The sequence below is a fragment of the Branchiostoma lanceolatum genome, chromosome 18, assembly GCF_035083965.1.
Source record: "Branchiostoma lanceolatum isolate klBraLanc5 chromosome 18, klBraLanc5.hap2, whole genome shotgun sequence".
Classification (NCBI taxonomy): Eukaryota; Metazoa; Chordata; class Leptocardii; order Amphioxiformes; family Branchiostomatidae; genus Branchiostoma; species Branchiostoma lanceolatum.
Window position 1 is genome coordinate 11,101,326 of NC_089739.1, and position 27,927 is coordinate 11,129,252.

The following is a 27,927-nucleotide window of genomic DNA, read 5'->3' on the forward strand; positions in this document are numbered from 1 at the left end:
TCTATTTTTGTATGTGTTTAAAATAGCCAGGTTCAAGTTTGTTTGAACCTCAATAACCTCAAACGGGTATGCAAGAAGCATTTCATTGAGGTCATGAGGGATTAGGTTATGAGTATCATATTCCGGTGTCAGGTACATTGCGAAGTTTAAAATGTGGTGCCGAACGCAAGGTATTTACATAAACATTGCACACATGTTGTTCATGCGGTGTTTTCCATGCTGTCCCAAGCGTAATATGTATAGTGTACAATGTACGTACATGGATGTTCCAAACAATAATAAAAAAATTGACAATCATCATCTTTGTCTAAAGAATTTTGTTAACAAATGTCTCGATTCCTATATTCTTAGATCCGTTGTACTAAGAAATACATATGTATTGTAGGAAGATATACTCCATGAATGATGGCGTATCTACGACAAGTACGCTGCAAAAGTGTGTACCACAAGATGGGACTTCACGTACTGAAGCCAACAACCATTCATGACTTTGAGCCAGTGAAGGAAAAAGTACCAGTGGCCAACCCAGCTCAGTTCCTCCGAGACCACGGCCGTGACTACTTCGTGTGTTGTGCCGATTTCCAGACCATGGCCATTGTGTTGGTGAAGCCCAAAGAAAACTTCACTCTTAAAAGAGATCCTTTCTTTAGAGAGGTAAAATAGTAATTTCGTATTGAACTATAGGGTATGCTGGGTGGTGTAAAACAGTTTGCACGCAAGCGGCTAGATGGCCAATTGAAGACAATTGAAGAACACCAGTGAATGATTATGATGCTAAACCAACATATAGACAGCGATCATGTTGTTAGTAGTAAAACTGATTGAGTCAATTCCACATTACCGAGTGGGTGTTTGTTGCCTTTTGTTCTTACATTTTCAAAACTTCTGTAACAATATATGTGAGTCAAGTAACTGTTTGGAACAATTGCTAACATGTATTTAATTGTTAGAAAACGTTGAATACGTTATTTGTATCAGTTTCTAAACTGTTGCAACATCTCTGGGTGCCATGCTAGACAGCTCAACAGAAAAGAGTCAGCACTGTCCAGCAATGAAATCTAAAAATATACATAGGTAGACAATAGAGTGTGATTAGCACCTACTTTTATGGGGGCGATAGACAAAATCTACCATTGGGAAAATGATGCAAATTGTTGGAACATGTTCCAACATTGACAAAATCACATAAATGTTTAAACATTGTGCTAAATAAATAGATATTTAGGCAGTTACTTTCAAAATATTTCCAAAATACATAGATAAGTTCAATCATGTTCAAACTCTTATTTCTAATTGTTTGAACAAGTTAGAACTATTTTGACAGAAATAATCGTTTATCTAAAATAGTTCAAACTTATTAGAAATATTATCTGAAAACCCTCTCGGTGACTTGGAATTTACTCTACATGATACATAAAAGATGTTGACTTTTCTAAATCATTGTACTGATTGTTTTTCTTTTGCTGGTTTTAAGGCATTGCGACGACAAGCTGGCGAACTTTTGGTGATCCCGTTCTCCCAGTTGGCAGATGTGGCCGCTGAGGTTGCTGGTGACGTGGTGCACATCACTACCATATTCGTCCATATAACTTGTAAGTTATAAAGCTGTTATACATATGGATATATATTCTGACTATTTGTGAACAATATGCTAGCGAGCAAAAAGTGCCAACGAGCGAGACTGTTATCAATCTTTTCAATTTTTCCATACTTGTAAATCATGTAGGTCATTCTGTATCAAGAAACATGTCAATAACATCCCTCGGAGAATGCTGAAGATATGGCAGATCAGTCAAACCAGGATATCATCTGGATTTCTTTCTAAAAAGTTGCTTAAAAAGTTAAAGTCATCTAACGGTGCATGGGGGCGGTGCCCATCTTTATTTCAGTAGCGCTTGCAGGGGGCTAGTCCACTGGTAGTGGTTTGCGTTTAACTACCATTCTCTTTCCCAAAAAGTCTTTGGTATGACCCGGCCTGGGATCGACCTCACAACCTACCGTTGGCGAACAGTTAGACTACCCATTAGCCCATTTGATTAAATGCTTAAACGCAAACTTGTAAATCTTCCAATGAGGCCCTAACGTCCTAATTCGTTTACCATGTTCATGATCAGTGCGCTGCGGTTCAACTCTACTCATCAAGGCCCTAGAGGCAAGCGGCTTGATGCACACGCTGTCAGAGTCTGATGTGTACGCTAACATTTCCCGGTACTTCCTGTCAAAGAAGGACATGACTGAAGATGTCACAAAGATGCTATTGGGCCTCATTCGACATACCAACACCCTTTTCAACTACACCCTACTCCAGAAAGACCCTTCCAAAACAATCACGTGTTACAAAATGCGCGGACAGGTTAGTTGAACCCATGAGTTTATAACAAAATCTGTTATTCTTAGTTGTTGCTTTCTTCATTATTTTGATTGGGCACTTAATTGCGAACTAAAGTGTGTTATTGGATTATGCTTATCCACCCTGTGGTCAATATCAATGACGTTTATGTTCTTGTTCTTTTCTTTCAAGCAACGCTTGTCATAGGCATGGCTGATAACGTAAACTCTACTTCTGTTTTTATCATTATTTTGATTGCGCAATTTATTGTATCGCGTGTTCTTTGATTATGTTAATCCACCTTGTGGTCAATGTCAATGACGTTTATGTTCATGTTCTTTTCTTTCAAGCAATGCTTATCATAGGCACTGCTGATAACGTAAACTCTACTTCTGTTGACAGGTTTTCCCCATAAGCGATCTAATGCAGAGGGCCTTGCCAGAAGTTAAGAACGTCTTTCTCTACCGGACCCTTCTTGACACTGTGGATTCTTGGGCACACGTGATGGCAGAGAAACGCTACTGGAAATATTGGTTAATTACAGCCCTGCGGCTTGACTTCATCTACATCAACAGCTTCGTTCATTGGGCACCCACCTCTCCATGGGAAAACCCATTGTTTATATCTATCCCTGTCCCACATGGCGTTGTATGGTTCACTACATGTGTCTGGCTTGAGTTCATGCAAAAAGCCCACAAGCTGACAAAAACAGATGCCCACCAATGTTTCCATGTGATCCTTAGATACGAAGAGCTGTGTAAGTACAAGGAGAAAATGGTGTTGAAAATCTTGGATAGTCTTGGCATAGAATGTGTTGATGAAGATGCAAAAGTGAAGATACGAGAAGTGTTTGGATTCAACAGTCAGACAGGACATTCCCTCGCTAGTAGGGGGCCCTGTCAGGGAGAAAGTTGGCTGGGACAGTCCGAGATGGGGATCATTTCAAAGATTATTGAGCATGTCAACATGGAAATCAACCGACCCGACTTCGTACTTAACGGTACCATGACACAGATTTAGTTCGCAGTAACAGGTGACTGAGTACCTTCCATCTAAGTAGAAAATCGTACATTATCATGGCAAAGTTTGGCATTCATCTTTTGCAACTTACTCAAAGCTAAGTTATTAACCCTGACGCTAGGAGGTATCCTTAGGCCGCTGGCTCGAAGGATTTTTTAAAACACTTTTATTAAATACTGCTATAACCATCGTCGACCTATGTTTTGAAGATAATATCAAGGAGATAACTTTAAAAAATAACATTTTTTCAAAGTCATGAAGTTTCTTTTCATTTATTTATTGTTATCATTTATTTATTTATTATTAAGTGATAATACTTTCTTTGTGCATATATCTACACACAGCCTCTTTTACTTGAACTTGAAGGTAAGCTTGCAACCTGCATATACTTGGCAGCTGCCCCTGCTTTCAGTGCATGGGGAGCAATATGTTTTGTTGCTCCTTGCAGCATCCACGGTGGCAACCTGGACAGGAGAATGCGTTCTTAAACATAACTGATTTTTATCTTCCTCATCTCTGTTTATACTTATTAGGGAAGAATATAGCCAATCTATCAATTATTATAATCTTTATTTGAATACTTCTGGATCAGGCTACAGCTTTTATTCCTAAAACAGTTTAGTATCATAACAAACACTGAAACAGATAACAGATATGTACATGTATCATAATGATAATAATAGTCTTTATTGCATATTCCTGCCCAGAAGGGCTAAATGCACAGATGACCACACGTGGTCTGTAAGAAGCATAATGCAAAGCATAAAATGCAACATTCTAACATTAAAAACTAGAAAAACATACAAACTGTGGGCTATTGTTAAACTAAATGATGATCACCTAGTAGTTTCTTCTCTCTTTTTGAAACATTTGGAAATATGAAGAAAAAGAAAACCTGCCTTAAAGGAAACTATTTGCTAATGAAACCCATGACTACAAAAATCAATCAATTGATGTCTTAAACTATTTTTTTCTTTCAAAGTCTACTTATACATATAGTGACATCCTATGTTGCATATATGGGAGGGGGCACGTGTTGCAGCCCTATAAGTAATTGCTGAAGCAATTGAGATTACATGTCTACCACATATTTCACAAAGTGTGAATACTGCAATGATGAATGATGAATGAAAGTTTATCATTGTGCCATGCGAAAACGTCACCCAGAGCAAATTGGGTTATAGCACACAGTAATCCGAAGACCCATAATCAGGAGAATACAAAGATAACGTTAATATTACCATAATAACGAATGAAGCATAGGTAATATAAACAGTAGATGATAGTAAATCATGAATTGACAAGTACACTCGGTACAATGGGTAACAACTTGATAACGCACAGTACAAACTTCGTGGCACATGGCACATTTAGCCAAACTAATTGAACCATAAGTAATGAATCATCATAAATCAACAGCAAACCAAAAGCTATAATAGCTACATCGAGTAACGGGTATGGTATAGGTGGTACGTAACATAGCAACATAGTTGGCATGATATCATAAGTTCAATGTAGAGGTTCTAATGCGCGTTCTCTCAAGAAATGGATTCAAGAAGTAAAAACAAACATTTTTTTCAACAAACATGAGTCATCCATACAAGTTAGAACGAGCTAACTACAAACATCATTACAAGTCGAAAGACAAAAAACAGCTTCCAAAAATTGAATAATTTACAAAGATCCATCTTCCTACTTAAATTAACCAACCCACTTACGATACAAAACGTGGGTCACTTCATTTTCCACAGCCTTCAAAAAAGAAGTCAAACCCAACCATAGTCAACCATAGTTAACACAGAACTTTCACAGTAGACTAGATAACTATTTCGATTTCCATTTATCTCGATGTACTTGTTTTCAATTAGCCTTTTGGCATGAACTTGCAATAAAGTTATTATTATATCATTAGATTTGAGTGAGAGTTCCATTCAGTACAAAATCGGACCGGTTGATGCCCGTGTTGGTATGATCAAGAATCTTTGACATGATCCCCCTCTCCCAATCACCCATCCAACCTTTCCCCCCACCGAGCCCCTTACTGGCGAGGTTATGACCCACCTGACTGTTAACCCCAAACGCTTCTTTCATTTTCACTTTTGCATCTTCATCGACACCTTTGATGCCAAGATCATCGATGATCTTCAAGACAATCTCCTCCTTATACTTACACACCTCCTCGTACCTTACGATCACATTGAAACACTCATTTTGGTTGGTATCTTTTATCGTCAGCTTGTGGGCACTTTGCATAATCACAAGCCAAAGACATGCATAGAACCACACAACACCATGTGACACAGGGATAGAAGCAAAGGAAGGGTTTTCCCATGGAGGGGTAGGTGATACACCAACCCCGTTGCTAACAAGTACGGAATCTAGCCCGAGAGATGTTAGTATCCAGTACTTCCAGTAGCGTCCTTCAGCCAACAAGCGTGTGTAAGAGTCCACGGTGCTGACAAGGTCTCGGTACAGAAAGATGTTCTTAACATCTGGTAAGGCCTTCTGCAACAGATCTGCTATGACGCAGTCCTGTAAATGTATTAAAACTTCTATTTGTCAACATGATAACGTAGACGGTGTTACATGACCCCAATGGCTAGCTAGTTTAACAAAGCCACTAAGACACATGGCACATGAGAACAATTGTCAATGTCAAGATACTAGTAATCGCACACAGCTACCGTGATTTACACAAAGAAGGCTGTATTGTTTGAGTTATTTTGTGTATATTTGTATGCACAAGGGTTTGACGTGGAAGTCGTGCTATAATTGTAATGGCATTTGGTATGTGGTAATACGTGTTGCGTTCCTGAAAATTCACGCTATTTGTGGGCTTCCCAACTGCTATTCATAGTAATGCAGTGGAACGTCGTCTGTTTTTCATATTTTCTGTTCTGGGCATTATCATAACGGTAGTTAGTTTGGGTTTCAGATAACCGTTAGCCTTTAGGGCCAGGAAGAGGCAAAATCTAGAGATAGGTTTGGGTTTTTGGAACTCAATATTCAAACACTGCACACAATCTACATTGCAACAGTCATAAGCCATTCCCTCTACTATAGCTCCTAATATCTCACAGTGTTTGGAGAAAAATATCTTGGGTGTGATTTTTACATGGAGTAGATACAGAAAATAAAAGATCACGATACTAAAGATGAATGGAGATGGCATAACGTATAGGTTTGTGGGCCTACATACCTGCCCCCGCGTCTTGTAACATGTGACCGTTTTCGAAGGGTCTTGCTGGAAAAGGGTATAGTTGAAAAGCTTGTTGGTGTGCCGAATGACTTCCAAGACCATCTCCATGTCGTCTTCAGGGATGTCCTTCTCCGGGTATACGTTACGACAGAAGCTAATGAACACGTCAGGTTCTGAAACAGTGTGCATTAAACCGCTTGCTTCTAGAGCCTTGATCAGTAGAGTTGAACCACAGCGTGCTTTGAGAGAGAAAAATAAAGAAGTTAGCGTTCTCTACAATGATTGGTAACTTTGGGAGTTTTTGTGATTTTAGCTGCCAGACGATGTTAGGACACTTTTTGGACACATTCAGCAGTGCATGCTTTGGAGTCCGGAGTCTGATCCCATGTCTATTACTGGAATCATAACATTAAAGGGCATGAGGATAATTTGACATGATTCCGGTTGAGCTTCAAGGATTTCTATACGCAATAGTGCAGCTTATATCTGAGTTCCGCGTTGCAAAAAGTTACCCGTGCGCTACAGTCAGGTTGTACAAATGTAAGTAAAGATCGGAATCACCATTATCCCATAAGAAAAAGAACCTTCTCGGCGAAGGTAAAAAGTCTTCGCAGTAAAGTGAACAATCAAATGGATGTGGTTTTCTATCATAATTGAAAGTTTTATTGCAAGTTCATGCCCGTGGGCTTATTGCATATACATTGTAGAAATATAGGGAAAAACATACATCTTACAGTGAAATGTGACTGACTTTGTTGTAACAATGGAGTACTAAATACGACTATTGGCTATATCTAGAGAAGCTGGGTTTAACTTCTTTTTGGAGGCAGTAGAAGACGAAAAGTCCCACTTTTTCTAGAATCTGTTGGGTTTTGGGATTTTAAAAGTAAAGTATGGGACAACTGATTGAAGTTTCTTTTTACCCCTAGGACACAAAACGTGTAACCAAACTTACTTGTGTGATACAAAAGAATAGTAGTGATGGGTGCTACGTCACTGGCCACCTCAGCAGCCACCCTAGCCAACTGGGAGAACGGGATCACTAAGAGTTCTTCAGCCTGTTGTCGCAGGGCCTAACATTTCAGAAGGTAGAGAAAAAATAAATAGATACAATCGTAAAATGCCCTTTGTCCATGTACTGTAGAACCAATGCAACCGCTAAGAATCAAGAAACTGCGAATTTTACCAAATTTTACAATTTTCGACTGAGTGGGAATATTGAACATATATGTTCGACAAGTTTGTTTGTTTGTTTTGTTTCTAGATTACCAGGAAAAGTATGTCTCCTGTTGGTGTTTTTCAAAGACTCATGACATGAAATGCTATAACATAGCATCATTTGATGATAATAACAGAAAGTTCAACTAGAATAAAAAGTGTTATGTTGATAAATATAGCTAGTAATACAAATATAATCAAGATAGCTAAGTTAAACAGTTATGTTTGTCCAGAAATCAAATAATAATACAAGACGTCAATAAGTAGATCAGCTTAAATAAAAGTGTGTTTCTTTATTCCTTTGTTTGTTTGTGTATGTATGTATGCGTGTGTGTGTGTGTGTGTGAGTGAGTGTGTGTGTGTGTGTGTGTGTGCGTGTTTGTGAGCGTATTAGTATGTTCAAGCACATGTACAATTGATTGATTGATTAATTGGTTGGTTAATTGGTTGGTTAATTGATTGAGAATATGTGTAATATCAAATTCTTACCTCTCTGAAGAAAGGAGCTGTCTTAACAGTAGCAATATCTTTTGGCTTCACCAACACGAGTGCCATGATCTTGAAGTCGGCACAACACACGAAGTAGTCACGACCGTGGTCTCGGAAGAACTGAGCTGGGTTGGCCACTGGTACTTTGTCCTTCACTGGCTCAAAGTCATCGATGCTTGTTGGTGTCCCGTTGTGATGTCCCATCTTTGTGTAGATGCTCTTGCAGTGTACTTGCCTTAGGTATGCCATTTTGGAGTGTTTCTAGGGAACATTGATATGGCGGGGACTTAGTAGAACCTAGGCGGTTCTTAAGCACTCTCGTTAAACCAGGACCCATGTCGCTCCACGTTACATCGGTGGCGAAATGGGCCCTGGTAAAAAGACCCGTCACATATGGTTATGGCAGGTCGACGAGACTTGCTCATGAATAAGTAATGAGCTGACCTTATTTGGCACAAACGGCAGTTGTAGCTCATGAATAATTAATGAGCTAGCCGTAACACGTAACCTGATTGGTTGATAGCTTCCCAGCGTTCTTTGCGCGCTGGCTTCCGATGAGAGGAAGCAAACCCTCTGATTGGCTGAAGCTGTTTTGGTGGCGACGTCATCATAACCATATGTGACGGGTCTTTTCACCAGGGCCCATTTCGCCACCGATGTAACGTGGAGCGACATGGGTCCTGGTTTAACGAGGGTGTTCTTAAGTAGAAGGACACATACTCAACTGAACGAAAAAAAGTCCACCGGCACAGTTCTTAACCACAGACATGGATACAAATACAAACTCGAGTTGCGTTAAACAGGCGATTAATTTGAAATGTTACAAACCATTCTCTACTCTTTTTAAAAGACATTTTCTCCCAAATGGTAGAATTTGTCTGTGCGTTCTTTTTCCAGATAATCGACATTTTCAATCATTATTTTAATATTTTACAACCGTGCCTTCTAACGTTAACAATGATTCAGACGATGTCAAAGGTCAATGAATTGATTACCCTCTGTACATGGTGACCCAGAAAAAACTAAGTCATTGTTACTCAAGGCTTGGCAGACCTTTGTTGAGAGAAAGTTCTCTTAATAATGCTAGAAATATACCAGTGTTGGCTCTCCGTCTGGTATATCCCATTTACGTATACATGTTTGTTTGTTGTTGTTTTTTTAATTTTTATTTAACCAGGAATACAGTATCGCCTGGTGGCGTTTTCCAACGATTCCTGGGGGGTTCAACCCCTTACATAATAGTACATAGCAACAATAAAAATTCAAATACTAACAAATAATACAGGACTTAACTTAAAAATATACATGTAGCTCTGTAGAGAAGTTTTGTATCACTTACCTGTGCTTTGTTCCCCAGCCCTCCTCCCACAAAATAGTTACTACTTTATCTTCCTCATGTTATCTGAATCTACACCAAAACGACGGCTTACCTTCCGAGTAAACCTACATGTACTGTGTCTTCTAGTAAAGGAGATTTCTGTGGGCAGCAATTCGAAAGTTCAAACGCAAGTCTTAACCGCGAAGTTGTAGGGCCGGTTGTATCGTTTAAGACTCCCACCCCTTGCGCTGGCCCCAGGCTGTTACCAGGCTACTCAGATAGACTTTGACTTTTGTTGGCGTCAGTGTGTGCCACGAAGGTCACGCGTCAGGTATAAATAGACTCACCTGCATGTGTTGTTTTCTGTCAGGTGTGTTTACCATGTCACAGCGGCCACTTCAAAGCAGGTCCCTTGGAGCGTATACCTACATGTATCTGGTACTGTAATATTTCGAAAAAAAAAATATCAAGAATAACTTTTACTTTTGGTCTCTGCCAAGTTGTTCTCTGCCAAGTTGTTGGGTGCCTGCAATACTGATATTAACTTAGAAGGGAGTTTATACTGGATGAAGTACATAAAGCGTTCTAAAATGCCTGGCACTCAAACGCTAAGTTGCTGTTAATAAGTGCCATGCCTTTTCGGTCACATGCCTTTGAACCCTGTCGGCACTTTTCCATGACGTCAGGTGATAAACAGCCGGGTATCAGGTGATTCACCTTTGATCTATTTTGTTGTAATGTGAACACAAGTCGACGCTTGTGTCTACCCACTTATATACTAACGTTAGTCTCAGTTTATCAATACATACGATGCCACTTTAAATCTCTTTTATCATCAAGTGTGACCTATCTACTGTAAGCATAGGCAATCTAAAGATTCCACTATCTTTCGTCGGTGAGGTGGGTAGCGCGTTGTCCCAAGTGCCTGAAAGTTCGACGCATAGACCTCCTTTCCTGTTGAGGGCGGGATTGTACATATACTGTTTACGCATTATCCATGCTTTATTACAATAATCAAAACTATTGCCTTTGTGTAAAATCTTACCTAATGAAACAACAATATATGGATTGTAGAGTTTATCAAATATTGGCACAATTCAGGAAAAGAAACAACTTTTTGCTTATTTTTCGCCAACATTTCACTACGTACAAAAATTCTTTGCAAACATATGCAAAGGCATACAAACTATGTCTAATCAAACAAATATGACGTTAAGTGGAAATACATATTTTCTCATACATATACATTATGGAAACGGCTTATCATAGATGGAAATATCTTACCAGTTGTTGGCTCTCAGAAAGATATATACCGGTCGTATTTATATTTGGTTGATTCTTCGATACGTCCGTTATAGGTTGTGTAGATCTCATGATTCTACTGATCATTTTATGTCAAAAATAGTTACTTATTAAGCAACTAGAAATTTTTTGAAATGTTGAAAAAATTTTGAAATTTCTTTTTCTTAGTACCTGGATGTCTAACCTTCATCAATGTATTAGTCATTTTGTATTGACAGTGAGACCCCTGTTACGCAATTGAAGTGGAAAACGACAATGTTTCAGTGACAGTGTAAGCCTCCTTAGCTCAGGGGTTAGAGCACTGGTCTTGTAAACCAGGGGTCGTGAGTTCAAATCTCACAGGGGGCTTTTTTTGGAAGAAGCGACGGAAATCTTTTGTTCAACATTTGAAAATATTTTACCAATTAAGATATTATCTTATATCCGAGTCGTATGCATGCGCACAAAAAGAGTTACGCTACCTATTTACATCAAATCTGGTATTCTATTTGAATGGGACTTACTTTACTTGAACCCCAAAACATGATTTAGAGAATTGGGATTAAAAAATAATTCCTTCGAGCCGGATTGGGACCAGCGACCTAAGGATTCCAACAAGGTACCGCTACAGTCCTCCGCTCTACCAACTGAGCTATCGAAGGATTGGTGGAAACTGACCAAAAAATCAATCCTGGTCAAAGTTTTCAATTCCAATTTTGCTACATTGTCGCAGATTCGATTGGCTGGCAGGTCACCAATGCTGCCAAAAAATTATTTATTGGCAGAAAATATTCTCCGTCAGAAAATAAGTGAACTGGAGGATCCGGGTATCGATCCCGGTACCTCTCGCATGCTAAGCGAGCGCTCTACCATCTGAGCTAATCCCCCGTAGATGTGTACTATTAGTTTCAACAGACAACATAAAACCATCTTTTCAAATATATGTACTTGTTAATTAATCAATCAATTAGAGGCACAATTTGAAAAAAAAGCTATGTTGTCTGTTGACAGCAAAACAGAAAATGCATATTGTTGGCTCCTGTTCCACCGTAGTTGCATCGGTTCATACTTTGACGAATCCCGATTGATTGAAAAAAAAACACGTCAATGTACGTTAGGAATCCAGGTAATAAGATACAGAGGATCAAATTGCTTATTAATAAGCAACTGGGTGTATTTTGTACATGGTCAAAATCTATACATATGCAGATAACGTTTACAAAATATAACAGTTGCGTAACTGACTGTTTAAAAATTGTATCCAGTTGCTTGTGAGTAACTGTTTTTGGGCGTATCTTTTTACCTGGAAGTCTAATCTTGACAATTATATCAGGAAAACTGCCTGGATTTTTGCCGACGTTATTGTTTTGGCCAAAAACTCACACTTTCATAACACTTTATAACTTTCTTTCTGTTGTCTTTTTCCATAACTGAAATCAGCAATATCAAGGAGATCCTGAAGTTGCCTTGGATGATGTGGTCATAAAATTGATTTACTTTATCGTGTTTATAATACCAGGACTTCAAAGAAGACAGCTTTTTATTCAAGAAATTTTGTTGTTGTAAACTTGTTGTGCTTACAGCCCTCTTCGATGTCATCGTTCCTTCGATAGCTCAGTTGGTAGAGCGGAGGACTGTAGCGGGCATTTGCTGTTATCCTTAGGTCGCTGGTTCGAATCCGGCTCGAAGGATTTGTTTTAGTTTTTTTTTTAAATTCCTTTTTCTATAACACATGTCCACGTTTAGTTTAAATACATGCGGTGTAATGAAGGAATAATCAAGAAAGGCCTTCAGAAAAAGGAACATCGCATTTTTCTTCCTTGTTCGTACATTGTATATCAATAAATACAACTTCTTTCTACTTGTAAAACTGTGGCCAACAATCATCGTGCGTAACAAGGAAAAGTCTTTTGTTACTTACTTACGTCTTTAACAAAAATCAAAAGAGTATGTTTACTTGTACTTTACTGTTGACTCACTGTTGCTTCCATGCATAACAAATGGTCCGCTTGTATTATGACAAAGACGATCTGTAAGTTTCTACTTCGAAACTAGAGTTAAGTATTTGTGCTACATATATTTCCTGATTGCTATGTTAGTTTAGCAATTACGGGATCTTTTTAGAAAATATTTAGTATTGAATTTTTCTTTTTATTTGAGTTGAATGTGCGATAGTTGTGTGCCGATTTGTTGAAAATAGAGAGAACGCTAGCGACCCCAAAAGACAACCCTCCCAATAAAATGGTATGGCGATCCTGTGATGTCACAATTCAAGATGGCGGCCACCACACATGCCAAAGGATCCAAGAAAGGTTTTGCCACGTAAACCTGTAAAAAGAAACTTAGACAACTGGAGGATCCGGGTATCGATCCCGGTACCTCTCGCATGCTAAGCGAGCGCTCTACCATCTGAGCTAATCCCCCGCGGATGTTGCATTATGCGACGGCAACGAATTTGACAATGACAGAGTGACAAGACAACTACGCAAAAAGACTACTCTTTATTGAAATCATTTGCAAAAGCTACCAGTCACTTTAAACTGTTGACCTGCCTAAGCCTTGACAACGTGTTATCAACCACACAGAACAGCATATGATACGAATGATAACAATTTTACTACTATCTCGTCTATTGCAAAATTAAAACATGGAAAGTTTCACTTACATGGATATTTTGCGCAAGGTAACAGTTACTCAAGCAACTGGATAAAATTTGGAAACGGTCATCCGCTGTCTTTCGTCAGTGTACTTACATGCAACAACACCGATAAACATGATAACTACTATCTAGCTCTATTGCAAATCCTAAATACTCAAACATGGACAGTCTTACTTACATGTGAAAGGTGACAGTTGCTCAACCAACTGGATAAAATTTGCAATTGGAAACGGCCTTCTGCTATCTTTCGTCTGAGTGTGTACTTAGATGCAATATTGAGTGAATTTGATAGCAAATTATTTTCAATTTTTCTGACACAGAAAAGTGGCAAGCTTTTGTCTATATATGTTTAATCGTCAAATTTCAGACTGAATAAACAATGAACTTGGTTAACTCGTGCAAAACACTTAAGATATGTATTGAACACGAATAAAACATTCTAGTTGTCTGATGAGGCGCATCCATTTAGGGGATATGGCTTATTGTTTTTTTTTACTATATCTGACCTATCATAATTTCATTCTTGAACGACCGTCAGAATATTTGGCATACTTTAATCACTGTGTGCATGAATCCTTCGATAGCTCACTTGGTAGAGCGGAGGACTGTAGTGGATGTATGTTGGAATCCTGAGGTCACTGGTTCGAATCCGGCTCGAAGGAATTGTTTTGATTTTAAACAAATTTTACTCTCTATTACATGTCAAACATTGATGTGAGAAAACAGTTCAGTTTTCAATAATACATAGACTAATCGATTCATAATCGCTTTCATAAATATTCATAACAGTTTAGCTGATGTGCTTGCTTGCACATGTATTTGCTATCACGGTGTAAAAAAGACTGCGTGAAATTGCTTTGTCTTAGATTATGTTAACATTTTGGTGGCGTCGTGTAATGAAACTTCAAATTCTGAATTGAACCTCTTGGCGAGAGTGATTCTGTCAAGTATCGACCTTGATACTTGCATGAAAGGTGTGTAAAAACAGAAATTTGGAAGAATAAAAAAATTTCCTTCGAACCGGATTCGAACCAGTGACCTAAGGATTACAACAAGTGTCCGCTACAGTCCTCCGCTCTACCAACTGAGCTATCGAAGGATTCATGCAACACGACCGGAAACTAGGGCACCTGTATACCCCCTGCAAGACCCCAGGCCTACGTAAATTCTTTCAATTGGATGCACCATAATCTCTTTAAACAGAAGTAGATGCGTCACTTCACTTCACTTAGTGAAACAGTTAGAATTGTCCTGAGGAAGGTGACAGATGGTCACGAAAACGTCGGTTGAATAAGTGACTATGTTGGGTACAAAGGGTCATTTTACTCGTGACGTTCCCTATAAAGCACAATGATGTCGTCGAGGTCAAAAATTAAAAGAGGTTTCTTTAATTTTGCAGGAACACTGACTCTGGCTAAATCATACAAGTTGTAATTCTGCCATATAATGGTATATGGTTACATCCAGAGGAGTGGCATCGGCTTGGTTAGATATCGAACTTTCTAGATCGTAAGAATGTTTTATTTCTGCAAAAAATGTTCCTTGATTTAGTGATATACTATTGGATGATATCTAAGCAATGGGTAAAGTAAAATAAAAGTGTAGAAAAAGGTACATCTATCTATGTTTTCAAATTTTTAATGTATTGCATTTGCGCTCATTACCCTTATATATACCGTTTGACCCTCCATGTTCCCCAGTTTCAATATGGCCGCCGTTGTCAGACGTGAAGTACACAAAGGTGTTGTCCGTCAGACCCAGTCGTTCTAACGTTGCCATGACAACCCCGATGCTCCAGTCATCTCCTCCACACTGTCGCCTGTCGTGCCATCCAGTTATTTTCAATATATATCATAGTAGAGTCGTTTCGCAGCTTGGGGTTCCAAATAGCTTTGTGGCTCCGGTGTCAAGCCAAATTTCTGAGCTTGCCAAATAGGTGAGAGGTCAGCTACTGCACCTGAGCACGACACTTTGGAGGGGGGGGGGGCAGTATACGTGAGAGGAGTACTCTAATTGCAAAACATTCGTGGGCGTGGTAAATTTCAAGCATAAGTCTAACCCTAACCATAACTCTAACTCTAGCCCCAAAAAAACCTTCTCTAATCATAATCATAACCCTAACCCTACATATAAGTCTTGCCCTGTCCCCATCGACCCCAGTCCTAACTCCACACAAGTACAGTACCTGAGTGACCTCTCACGTACTTGGTAGCTCAAGGATTTGGCGTCACACCGGGTGTAAGCAAAACGCCCCCAAGTCGACTCAAAGACCCTTCTGTAAATTGAGACATGCCAGCAATTTTCGTCAATTGTAAGTGAACGGAGTGCATCTGGGTGCCGCACATGAATTGTAATGTCAAAAGATGTTTCTGTCGCCTAGTTCGATAACTGATAACACCGAAAGATGGTAACTACGTTTGAAAACAAACGTTTGGGTAGAATTTTCCATTAATGATTAAGATACAAATGTGCTTATCCTCTGAGCTGCACCGGCCCATAGCGATAACATGCATATGCCTTTACAGCAGCTAATTAACATAATATATGTATACACAATTAATGTATATGAGTTTTCAATTCATGAGCCATCAATGCAAAATTTTAATGTACCTTGATCGATTTCATACAGTGCAATGTAATAATGCTTATAGTTATATGAATGTTTGGTCTCAGACTTGCTTAAACTAATTGTTGCAATTTCGAATAAAGATAAAGATTAAACTAATTTTGATGCTTGTATGCATTTAAGACAACAAAAAGTACATCATGTTTGTCAAACTTCTTCATTACTTATACATTATTGCAGAATTTGAAGGTTGGTAGGAGACAACCAACCAACCAGCCAAACAACCTTCTATAGATTGCAGGGTATCAAAAGCATTTGGCCGTAAGGGGCCGAATGCAAAAAAAAAATCAAAAAGAAAGCCTGGCCTCAGGTAATCAATACGGGTACACGCGGAAAATCCACAAAATTTTGATGTACTCATCATAAGTTACAAATTTGTTCATGATTAGCCACCAATTTGTAGAGAAGACAAATCGACATTCTCCTGACAATCGCAGAAAGGAAAGTTACAACATCTCAGCAACCATGGGCGAGAAAAGAAATTCGACAGCTTGAACTGTTTTTCTACTTCAGTCAGAGACTCTACATGCGCTTCCACAGCCCTTTTGATGGCGTCAATAACTACTGGGTATCTAGGGTCAGAGTTGGCGCTGATTGGTCGATCTTCAACGGGATCGTTAGTGACGTCATACAGCAATGGCGGATCGTTGTGGGTGACCTCCTGACCTGCGCACCGACAGAGGAACAGTGTGGCGCATCCTGTGGTACCGGGATCCCAGTTGTAGGAAACAAAGTGGGCTTTCCACGTCACATTTCCTGTAAAAAAAAAAGAAACACAACAAAGAAAAACATCATTACTTATAATTCAAAAGACTAATACTTTTAGTTAACCACAGTAAGAAAATGATTGTCTTCAAATAGAGGTTCGGCTCCGGCTCGTTTTTGACGTCATTTTAAGCGATTTTTGTCGGGCTTTCACGTACGTTTTCTTTATGTCCGCCGGCCAGACGCCGGCCAGACATAAAGAAAACGTGACACAAAATAGAAATGCCTAAAACGCCTTAAAATGACGTCAAAATGACGTCAAAAACAAGCTGGAGCCTAACCTCTGCTTATAGAGTTAGAAATTATGATATACGCAATAAGATGGTTGATCTATTATGGGGTACACACAGAAACAAAGAAACGGATTCACCTTTCCTAAGTGCGCACCTAAAATGTGGACTTGCCATCCACATTGCTGACACAAACATCCGTGTGATTATACAAACAAACATACAGACAAACAAACAAACAAACTCACCGTCCCTGGGCCTGTACCTAACGGCGTGCAAGTACTCTCCACAGTAGTGGAACAGGAAGTCGTGTGGAGACGGTTGCTTGGCCCCGCCTAGCAACGGCAGGATGTTCCGCCCGTCCATCACCCTGTCCTGTGGAAGCGGGGCCTGGAGGATGTCTGCTACCGTGGGGAAAATGTCCATCTGACTCGTGGACTCCGTGACTACAGTACCGGGCTTGATTTTCCTGTATTAAGTAGACAAATTTCGTCCAGGCAAATTACAACCGACCCCACAAATGCATAATATAGAAATAAATTACATACCTTTAGTAGATGATTTCCGCAAATAAATGTATGTAAAACAAACAATTCCATTGATATGATCGAAGCGATAGATTCAGTTAAAGCCTTTAGGATGCAATGAATCCTTTTGAAATACCTCGGCCACTGCACAAGTGTAGGCATACGGATTCCCCCTTCAGAGCCTCCCTGGCCTTTGCTTCCTGTAAGAGTAGGAGAAAAAAAAACACATCGTCTACATGTGAGAAGAATAGCGGCGTTCCCTGAAAAGCACAATGAGGTCGTTGAGGTCTATTGTTTTTTAAATTTTGCAGAAACACTGGGTCTCTTAGTCGTGGTATGTACGCTGTATATGTATAAAGACATCCAAAGGAGTGACATCGTTTTGGTTAGATTTCGAACTTTCAACATTATAAGAAAAAAATTTTCTGTCACAAATTTACCTTGATCCTGTGATATGCTACTCAATGAGATTTAAGCAATGTGTTAAGTAAAGGAAAAAGTGTATCCATGTTTTCAAGTCTTAAAGGTAGAACAATTACATCATTCATTACCCTTATATATGCCGTTTGACCCTCCTGCATCGCCAATTTCAATATGGCCGCCGTTGTCAGACGTGAAGTACACAAACGTGTTGTCCGTCAGACCCAGTCGTTCTAAGGTTGCCATGACAACCCCGATGCTCCAGTCCATCTCCTCCACACTGTCGCCATAGAGACCGTGTCGGCTTTTCCCGCGGAACTCCTTATAAGGAAGGAGGGCGGTATGCGGGTTCCAAAAGGAGACTTCCAACAAGAAGGGCTCGTTTCCGGTTTTACTTTCTTCAAGGAATCTGACGGCTTCCAGTGTCATCCTGGGTGTGATGGTGGAGATGTTGAACGGCATTTCTATGATGTCATCATCCCTCATCATCACACAGTTTAAACGTCTTCCACCGATCTGTCTTAGATGTGGATATGCCAGAAGTGACGAAGCAAATACGGAGAACAGAATCACTGTTTTCCATTGAAAGTACTTGAAGTACTTAAGCGCCAAGATGACAACAAAAATAGACGTCGATATCTCCACCAACCGTAGACGTTGAGAGAGTATCTGAGCGATGCGCTGCGCCATCCTTTCCTTCGCATCCGGGTCACAGTCTGGGGCGTTGCTAAGGGGGAGTCCGTAAAAATAATCAAAACCGAACTTACTGGGATGGTGGCAGTGGTCCCCTGCCCATGCGCAGTTTAGACCAAGATGCCATTTTCCTGTAAGAAAACAAACGGTATATTTATGAATGCTTGAGTGTCCAGTATCTGAAAAAAAAGTTATAGTGTAGGACCTGCACCTATCCACGTGGAGAAGGGCCATTTCGGGTAGAAGTGAACTATCTAAAATAATGTTCGAAACGTTTTGGGATGATGACGTCATAATGACGTCATATTACGGGATTCCTAAAATGATTACGGGATTCCTAAAATGATACCAGCTTTAAGAATGATACCAGCTTTAAGAATCATATCTCAGCTTCCTGCTGAATATACCTGTGTACTGCATCTGTATAAGATGATCTTATACAGATGCAGTACACAGGTATATTCAGCAGGAAACTGAGATATGATTCTTAAAGCTGGTATAATTTTAGGAATCCCGTAATATGACGTCATTATGACGTAATTTTACGTGATTCAATCCGCCATCTTGAATTTTGACGGATGACGTCATCAAATCAGAATAACATATCAATGTTGAAGCAGAAAAGTTACATTGGATTACATAAGATGCAAACAATGTAAGAAAATACATTTGGCGTGCCAACAAAGCCTCGAAACGTCATTGTTTAAACTGAACTTAGCAGATTTTGTAACTTAATATGCTTGTCAAAACCCCGTTGCCGTGGAAACACGAAAAACGATGAACTTACTTTATCACTTTGAAAATTTTGTTAATGAAATTTTATGAAAAGCCACCAAGTTTGGTGGCTCTCGCGTAAGCCATTCGTTAGTTATACAACATGAGATTTGGTGTGGGCCTCAAAAATCCCCTCCCGGTCTAGATAGGAATAGTTCAAGACGTGGTCCTTCCGATCTTTTTGCATAAATTATGATAATGAACAGGAATTATTTATATCTAAAGATGTCAAAACATTCCTCTTACATTGATGAAGCAATGTATGGATAACAATCAGTGAAAAAGTGAAAGGGGAGGTTTTACTGAACAAAACGTTTTGGGGTCATTTTTGACCCCGCTCAGTCATTTTAGTCGCAAAAATAGGTTCAGGTGTTTGAGGGTTGGTTAAACTATATAAAAATGCTTACTCACCTAGCAATGCTGTTCGGTACCCATGATCCTTTGCCAGCTGGGGAAAAGTGACCTCCGACCTCGGTAAACCGCATGGTTCGGACAAGTGTACACAAGTCATGGGTTGGTCCATTCCAACCATTCCTGTATGTGCACGGTTTTTCTTATCAGTGTAAGACAAAGCAGATTAAACAAATCCCGCATTCCAAGAATCTAATACTAAATATCAATAAGTAAATAATCACGGCAGCAACAACTCGAGCCTGGGACCATTTATTTGTACATGTATGTAACGTTACAAATATAATGTAAACTTTTTGCTACTAGGGACGGATATAGCATCCCCCTACACTCTGAGATTTTATGACCAGCCTTCCAAGTAGCCTGACTGAATCAAGCTTCTATAGCAACCCTTCCACACCCTCCTGAAAGCATAGCCCCTATCGCTCGATTCGTTAGCTCGCTCGCGTAGGGGCCCTGTTCTTTAGCCCCAATAGAAAGGCACGTTTCTGTTGACGTTATTGACAGTTGCTCATGAATAATTAATGAGCTATCCTTATTTGGCATAATTTGGCGGTTAATTTGTTCTGAACCTAACGATGTGAGACGTAACCTGATTGGTAAATAGCTTCCCAGCGTCCTTTGCGCTTTTGCTCTAGAAGAGGTTTAGCAAACCCTCTGATTGGCTGATGCTGTTTTGGTGGCGACGGCGCCAGAACCGTGTCTACCGGGGCTGAAGAGCAGGGCCCCTACGCGCGCAAGCTAACGAATCAAGTGATAGGGGCTCTGCTTTAAGGAGGGTGCCCTTCCACGGGTTAGGCCCAACCAGCCCCTGACAGAGAGAGCATGTGTAACATAGACGTTGTTCCAAGAAAATTAAAGGACAAAACTACTTACCATTTCTGATTGGATATCGTCCGGTAAGGAATGCTGCTCTGCTGGGGCTACAGACGGCAGCGGCAGCCAGGTGTTGGGTCAACTTGGCTCCCTTAACAGCTATATTGTCAATATTCGGAGTTCTGAAAAATAAAAGCGACAATTATAATTTTACATATGTTTGAAAGGGGACTAGGAAAAACGAATGAAAGTTTTTCAGTCGTGATGCTTGTTTTGTTCTTTTCTATGTTTTACTTTTTGTTTAGGTCATTTTTTTCTGAAGAACATAAATGTACCATTCAGGGGGTCTTTAACCTTTGTTTTCCCTCTAGACCAGTGATTCATAGAGGGTAGGTGGTTCGACTACTCATTCAAGTAGACCACGTTTCTCTTCCTGGCTGCCCCTGACTCGAGGAGAACAGCATGGTAGACAGCTGAGGAACTCATTTCACTACTCCCAGGCCAGGGGAACTACTCGCTACACCACAAGTCACGCCGACGCAAATTTCCCTTTCGTGAACGGTCGTTGCCTTTAAGAACGGTCGTTGCCATTTCTCAGAACGGGCGTTGCCATTTTGAACGGTCGTTGCCAAATCCGAGCGACCGATCTTGAATTCGGAACGCTCGTGGCGTGTTCGGGAACTTCTCGTAACTTCCCGGGTCGTAGTAAGCATGTGACCTATTCTAAGACTGGCCAACCACTGTTCTGAGTTCTAATTGCCCAGAGGACTTGTGACTCTCCCCATATGTTTTACTTGCCTTGTATGTGCTAGCGTTACAGCTGTTACTCGTTTGTCAACATGTCAAGCAAAAAGAAAGATTTCTGGTCTTTCAGGACAAAACAAAGTAACATTTGGTAGAGCTGATGAAGTAAGGAAGCTTTGGGGAAGTATGCAATGGGGTAAGTTAGATAGTTGACGGTATAATGGCCTCGATATCTGGATATAACAGCAGTCCCACCACCTTGGGGTTTCTAGTATCCACTCGGGCTTCGCCCAGAGCCCTCGGGGAGACTAGAACCCCCTGGTGGGCGGGCGGCACTGCTGTTATACTAGTATCCAGTATCTTGGCCGCTCCCATCAGCTATCTATTACCAAGGAGGTTAAAATAGGATCCTATTTTAACCTCCTTGCTATTACCAAGAGGTTAACCTCCTTGCTATTACAAAGTAAATCGAACAAAAAGGGCTGTTAACACCCCGGGAGAATATTAGGGTGAGAAATGAGGACCTCAGGGCAGGAATGCAAATTGTTCCTGTGTGAATTGAGGGGTTAATGAAAGTCACACCCCATCCGTGTCCTTGTCCTACTGTCCAAGGGTAAACAAGGTAGTAAAACTTGGTGAAAAATTATTTTGACACAAGGGACCAGAACAACATTGATTGCCATACACGCTACATTTCAAGGTCAAATCAAGGATTGATTATCGACAATATATGTTCCCTAGATTCATATTGTCTCTTCTGTAAATATTTAATTTTCTGGTGCATAATTTGGGGAAACAATTAAAAGTGAAACCCAGCAGCAAGTGACCACCCCTGGCGAAATAACAAATGTTAAAGGACAACAACAACATGATGGCTTCTTGATGGATTTAGAAGGTCCTGGCTGGGCTTCCACAAGTTCTGGCGCGAGTGGCTCTTCTTCTGTCGCCACTAGTGTCATTACCCACAATTCTCAGAAATCCGTGAAGTTCCGAGAAGTTCCCGAACACGCCACGAGCGTTCGGAATTCAAGATCGGTCGATCGGATTTGGCAACGACCGTTCAACACGGCAACGTCCGTTCTGAGAAATGGCAACGACCGTTCTCAAAGGCAACGACCGTTCACGAAAGGGAAATTTGCCACGCGGACCAATCGATCGCATTGAAATTCAGATTCGAATCAGCCTTGACCCGACAAATCGCTTTCTACAATTTTTTTCCAAACGTTAAATCGTCCAATCACTTCCAAAGTGCCAAACCTGTCAATCTAAAAACATATTTTGCAAACTGACACCTTCCAGCATCTCGCTGGCGAGTTTGTTTTGTCAGATTTACTCGTTAACGCAACTTAGAAAGCGATTTGTCGGGTCAAGGCTGATTAGAATCTGAGTTTCAATGCGATCGATTGGTCGGGGTGCAAGTGCGATACCATCACTGCACTGACTAGTCTCCTTGTCAGACTACAGAACTAAGCCGTTATTACTTGGACAATATAGCCTTCGTTTTGACACCTGTAGTGTCGAACAGAGACTCTGCTTTCAATGTGATTGTTAGTAACTCCCACGCGTTATGTCAACTTTGAAATATGTCGATAATGACGATTGTTACTTGTATACATTTCGTGTATCGTATGATTTATTCCGAAGTTTTTATTGTATGAGGTAGACATTGTAAAATTCGGCACAATTCAGCGTTAACTGCAAGGCCGTTTTGTTGTATGTATTTGCTCAATAAACCAGTCACAACTTCTTGGTGCAAAGATGAAGGGATGTAATTTGCCCGATCGGTCAAAAACCCGGGAGGAATTAAGCGTGTCAAAGTTCAACAAATCATTGATACGATGAAAATACATTAAAAAACTTCACGGCAGTACATCTGTAACATACAAGCACATTCCTTTTGCAGAAATGATCGCCTTTATTCAAACCCCTGACTCATCTTTCATAGAGTCACAACATTAAGGAGGTTCTTAGCACAATCGTATCGTACAAAATGTAGCAGTTTTGTGACAGAAAACTTGACTATGTGTATACATCCCTTCTCGACGATTATTCCTATTATGGCCTCGCAGTAGAAATCGTACTAGCCTGTAAAACATTCCGCGGGCCCTGGATATAACTGTTTTACCGCCCGAGCCATTTTCTGACTGACGATATTTCATGATGGCCGTACGTATTTTGAGCTTGGTTACCACGTCGTAACATTCCCCCAGCCTGCGCTAGTTGACATGGGCGTGTGAACAACAATACTAGTATAAAACCCCAAAGAGGCGAGTACGCCGCTCCCGGGATTAGAACCCGCGCCAAACCCGATCCGCACGGCTTGAGAAATCAACGCGCTAACCACTGGGCTAAAAGGTCCGGGCCAGTTAGACTGGTCAGTTAGTGGAGGTTGATCCCCACTGTTACAGTACTCCCCCTTTTCTTTTCAGACTCGTCCCGAGTCTCCGAGTACGACATTCCCTGTGTGATCTGGTCGTTACTCACAGGGCCGGCGTGGGAACCACTATACAAACCCGAAGAGGCGAGTACACCGCTCCCGGGATTAGAACCCGCGCCAATCCCGCACTGCTTGAGAAATCAACGCGCTAACCACTAGGCTTAAAGGTCCGGACCAGTTAGACTGGTCAGTTAGTGGAGGTTGATCCCCACTGTTACACTAGTACCCGAAGCGCAGGCTCAATATAGGATCGTTACATGACCAGTTGAAAAATCGTTTGCCGTATGGGCTGCGTGCTTACCGGATAGTGTCGTTTCCGAAGCAGCCGACATCGCCGATTCCCAAATCGTCGGCCACGAAGAAGACGAAGTTGGGCCGATCGTTTCCTCGGGATAGTGTTAAAATGGCGGACAGGAAAGCGAACCACACAAGACGCGCCATGATGAATACAATTGTACGTGTACAGGTGTTCTATGAGATTTGGTCCGGGCGTGAGAATTGGTCCGGGTACCATATTTGGAGCGATGACACAGGAAGTGGGCGTGGTCTACAAACTACGAAGACCCACACGCATCATCGTGCATGAAGCACTAATCACGGAGTTCTGCTTACATTGGAGTAAGGTTTAACAAAGATATGAAATCAAATACCACACAAGATGACATGTTCGTTTACTTATAAAAGCTAAAGTATTAGCAGAAATAGTGCTTTCCCGTACTGAATACCAAATTACAGTTCTTAAAGAAAAAATAAAAGACGCCTACCCTTATGACTGTTTAGAATTATTCGCCGAGTTTCTGAACCTGATTGTAATAACCTAAGTCACTCTCTTTAGAAGAGTGTAAGGGATGACCACTTTCCACGGGCGGACCAAATGTGATAGAGGGCCGTGAGAATCGGTCCGCCCTACTGAAAATCGCGGTATCGTTAAACAAACCACTTCTCAAACATGTTTTATCGCAACGTTAAGACTCAAGTACATATAACCGAGTTAATAAGACTGATTGGAATAACCTAAGTCACTCCATTTGGAAGAGTGTGAGGGGGGGGGGCGACTTTCCACGGGCGGACAAAATGTGATAGAAGGTCGTGAGAATCGGTCCGCCCTACTGAAAATCGCGGTATCGTTAAACAAACCACTTCTCAAACATCGCAACGTTAAGACTCAAGTACATATCTGAGTTTAGGATGATTCCTTTAAGACCTAATACGACCAGAAGATGAAGGTTGGGGGAACGTGAGCGTGCGTGAACACATCGACCACAAGTCCTACGCAGTGCGGGAGGTGCAGAAGGAACTGTCCGATGGTCAACAGCAGCACGACTTTGGCGTACCATCTCGCGTTGACGTCATCGCCGTTTTGGGCTGCCTGCGGTGGGATCTGGGGGGCAGCAGGCGTGAGGTTAACGTTGATTTGGAACAGGCCAAAGGTCACGATTAGAGTCATGCGCAGAGGGTCCATTTTCATTTCATAGAAATAGCCTTCTATAGCCTTGTTAAAAGTATCTGTAGGAGGCCTCTTTGTTGGAAATGTTGGCGTTTTTGAGCTGGAATTGACAGGTAAGGGTTTTCATTTAGTTAGAAAAACAGAGTTTTAGCCATGTTTGAAATAGGTGCAGTTTGTATGTGCTCATTTCTTGTGCAAGGGGGTCAAAGGTCATCTCGCCATGTTTTTATAGAATTTAACCAGTGTGCGCTGGTGGAAAATCGGAGGTCATCTTTACTCAGCTGCATGCACAGGCAATGCAAGACAGCAATTATTATTACAATTTTACTACTAAAATCAACCCACCCACTTACGATACAAAACGTGGGTCTCTTCATTTTCCACTGCCTTCAAAAAAGAAGTCAAACCCAACCATAGTCAACCTTAGTTAACATAGAACTTTCACAGTCGACTAGAAAAATATGTTGATTCCCATGTATATCCATGTACTTGTTTGTCTGCAATTAGCCTTCGGGTATGAACTTGCAATAAAGTTATTATTATTGTATAAAAAAACCCTCAAATTTGACTGCTTCAGTTTTCTCACGGCTTTATTAGCAGATACTACAGTTATTATAGACATCTATGTTTTCCTAAAACAAAGTTCTATATAAAAATGAAATATACATGGAACTTTGTTTTAGGAAAACATTATCCACAGTTGAAACAAATTCTAACATGTGATAGAGAATAAAAAGTATAGAAAAATTTCCTTCGAACCGGATTCGAACCAGTGACCTAAGGATCCCAACAAGTGTCCGCTACAGTCCTCCGCTCTACCAACTGAGCTATCGAAGGATTACTGAATGTACTTATTCTGGAAGCAGACTACTAAGTGAAATCTTACATTGTCTGAATGCATGCATGGATGCGTCTAAAGCAACATAAAATGAATCTTATATTTTACGTTGATGAAAGTTAGAAAATTCTTATATTTTGTTTGCATAAATTTCTTTAATTGAAAATATCATTTCGAAAAGTAAATTTTGGACACTTTGTACTAGTGTAACCGTCGCATTTCACATGTGATAATCAAATCATTCTCATACAGACAGGCGCATATCTTCCTTATATCTTTAGCTGACCACTACTTATGAAATATTTTCATTGACAATAATTATGATTGATATCTAATTGGTCTTGTATTTCTCTTGCATTTGACATTTATATATAATTTTCTTGATGTTTCTTGAAACTATATTTTTGAAGGTAACTATGGGTCACTTGCTTCATAAAACTCCTTATACAAAATACATGATTTAGAGAATTATGATAAAAAATTCCTTCGAGACGGATTCGAACCAGCGACATAAGGATTCCAACAAGTGGCCGCTACAGTCCTCCGCTCTACCAACTGAGCTATCGAAGGAGTGGTGATGACAGAGAACACAGAACGTTCCCTTTTACAATTCGACTCACTGAAAAAATATATGTATTGAAGATAAGCAATTTCCTGAACGGATTGGCGCGAGACACAGTTCAGTTCAATTAGTCTTATTTTTGTTCAATAGAAATGTTTGGAAAGCACGTAGACTAAAAGTCAAAACTGTGCTGTGACCCAACAGTTGTTTAATACCAGTTCTTGTCGGATCACAGTGTTAGTGATCCTCCCCTCCCCTTATCAATCCTAGATGTTCCCCTATCCCCTTCATTCGTCGTTCACCATCCTTTGGCGGTTGGACGTGTTAACGGTGTCGCGACTATCCTACTTGTGTTGTATTATCTGTGAGTAAGACAAGAAATGGAGTTCTCTTCGGAACTTGTGAAGAAGAGAACTGTAAACATCCACGCGCGGTGTTGGTTTGTACAGTCAAAGTGTACATGTGTATCGAGTCCAATGGCTATTGATGTTTGAAATTTGCACTAGAACTATCTAATAGTTGTTACTGTGATTTATTTTACGTTCGCCGTAGCAAAATTTGGATGGTTCGTAGAATACGGGAAAAAATTGCCAGTAGAGTCGGTCTACGGTAAGGTCCTCGCCTGCAAATAAAACATAATGGTGTTCAAACTCCCCCGGCGAATATTCCACCTATAACCGGCGTAGTCTATTAGAGACTAGCAAAATTTCACTGTCTGAGAAAAATTCACGGAGCTAAATGTTCGCGGTGGTGGCTGGTGCCGTAAAAAGGTAGTCGGCGATTAACAGAAAGAGACAGAGGTGTTAAGGAATTATCAATAAAAACAACAAGCAATTCGGCTATGCGCGCGGTTCACAAACCGAGGTGTGAAGGAATCATAAATAAGAACAGGTAGGTCCGCCCGTGAAGACTTTTGTAAGGCAATCTACCCTCGCGTCCCTGGCGGTAGGTTCAATCAAGTTCATAACTTTGAGAGTCACCTGTGCGCTGCTATAAAAGACTTTGATATCATTCTTATTCAAAATACCATTTTAGACAATACAGAAGTACAGGCTATAAATTGTGACAAAAACTGCCTCGGTCATTCCTTTGTGAATTCGACGAGAGACAACGACAGGGACAAA

General features: G+C 40.5%; 3 protein-coding genes and 9 non-coding genes across 12 annotated transcripts; 4 read left to right on the plus strand and 8 right to left on the minus strand.

Annotated features, from left to right (window-relative positions):
• The first annotated feature begins 405 nt into the window (after positions 1-405).
• LOC136423958 (uncharacterized) lies at positions 406-3,360 on the plus strand. Its single transcript, XM_066412358.1, has 4 exons — positions 406-654; positions 1,475-1,592; positions 2,115-2,353; positions 2,732-3,360. The coding sequence occupies exons 1-4, from the start codon at positions 406-408 to the stop codon at positions 3,347-3,349; spliced, it is 1,224 nt and encodes a 407-aa protein (XP_066268455.1). The 3' UTR covers positions 3,350-3,360.
• Positions 3,361-5,257: 1,897 nt separating this feature from the next.
• Positions 5,258-8,518, minus strand: LOC136423959 (uncharacterized). Its single transcript, XM_066412359.1, has 4 exons — positions 8,256-8,518; positions 7,504-7,621; positions 6,495-6,787; positions 5,258-5,881 (listed from the first exon to the last, which is right to left on the minus strand). Exons 1-4 carry the CDS (start codon positions 8,502-8,504, stop codon positions 5,258-5,260), a joined length of 1,284 nt encoding a protein of 427 aa, XP_066268456.1. The 5' UTR covers positions 8,505-8,518.
• A 2,632-nt stretch (positions 8,519-11,150) lies between these two features.
• Positions 11,151-11,223, plus strand: Trnat-ugu (transfer RNA threonine (anticodon UGU)). The gene has a single exon. It is a non-coding gene; the product is annotated as a tRNA-Thr (tRNA).
• Positions 11,224-11,428: 205 nt separating this feature from the next.
• On the minus strand, positions 11,429-11,516 carry Trnay-gua (transfer RNA tyrosine (anticodon GUA)). Its single transcript is given in 2 exon segments — positions 11,429-11,464; positions 11,480-11,516. It is a non-coding gene; the product is annotated as a tRNA-Tyr (tRNA).
• Positions 11,517-11,669: 153 nt separating this feature from the next.
• Trnaa-agc (transfer RNA alanine (anticodon AGC)) lies at positions 11,670-11,742 on the minus strand. Its single transcript has one exon. It is a non-coding gene; the product is annotated as a tRNA-Ala (tRNA).
• Positions 11,743-12,457: 715 nt separating this feature from the next.
• On the plus strand, positions 12,458-12,545 carry Trnay-gua (transfer RNA tyrosine (anticodon GUA)). Its single transcript is given in 2 exon segments — positions 12,458-12,494; positions 12,510-12,545. It is a non-coding gene; the product is annotated as a tRNA-Tyr (tRNA).
• Positions 12,546-13,205: 660 nt separating this feature from the next.
• Trnaa-agc (transfer RNA alanine (anticodon AGC)) lies at positions 13,206-13,278 on the minus strand. Its single transcript has one exon. It is a non-coding gene; the product is annotated as a tRNA-Ala (tRNA).
• Positions 13,279-14,087: 809 nt separating this feature from the next.
• Positions 14,088-14,175, plus strand: Trnay-gua (transfer RNA tyrosine (anticodon GUA)). The gene is given in 2 exon segments: positions 14,088-14,124; positions 14,140-14,175. It is a non-coding gene; the product is annotated as a tRNA-Tyr (tRNA).
• Positions 14,176-14,524: 349 nt separating this feature from the next.
• On the minus strand, positions 14,525-14,612 carry Trnay-gua (transfer RNA tyrosine (anticodon GUA)). Its single transcript is given in 2 exon segments — positions 14,525-14,560; positions 14,576-14,612. It is a non-coding gene; the product is annotated as a tRNA-Tyr (tRNA).
• Positions 14,613-16,090: 1,478 nt separating this feature from the next.
• On the minus strand, positions 16,091-24,412 carry LOC136424318 (arylsulfatase H-like). The gene is made up of 7 exons (XM_066412874.1): positions 24,258-24,412; positions 20,836-20,957; positions 19,960-20,082; positions 18,213-18,905; positions 17,798-17,861; positions 17,383-17,603; positions 16,091-16,895 (listed from the first exon to the last, which is right to left on the minus strand). Exons 1-7 carry the CDS (start codon positions 24,395-24,397, stop codon positions 16,525-16,527), a joined length of 1,734 nt encoding a protein of 577 aa, XP_066268971.1. The 5' UTR covers positions 24,398-24,412; the 3' UTR covers positions 16,091-16,524.
• A 1,740-nt stretch (positions 24,413-26,152) lies between these two features.
• Trnay-gua (transfer RNA tyrosine (anticodon GUA)) lies at positions 26,153-26,240 on the minus strand. Its single transcript is given in 2 exon segments — positions 26,153-26,188; positions 26,204-26,240. It is a non-coding gene; the product is annotated as a tRNA-Tyr (tRNA).
• Positions 26,241-26,723: 483 nt separating this feature from the next.
• Positions 26,724-26,811, minus strand: Trnay-gua (transfer RNA tyrosine (anticodon GUA)). Its single transcript is given in 2 exon segments — positions 26,724-26,759; positions 26,775-26,811. It is a non-coding gene; the product is annotated as a tRNA-Tyr (tRNA).
• Positions 26,812-27,927: the final 1,116 nt, after the last annotated feature.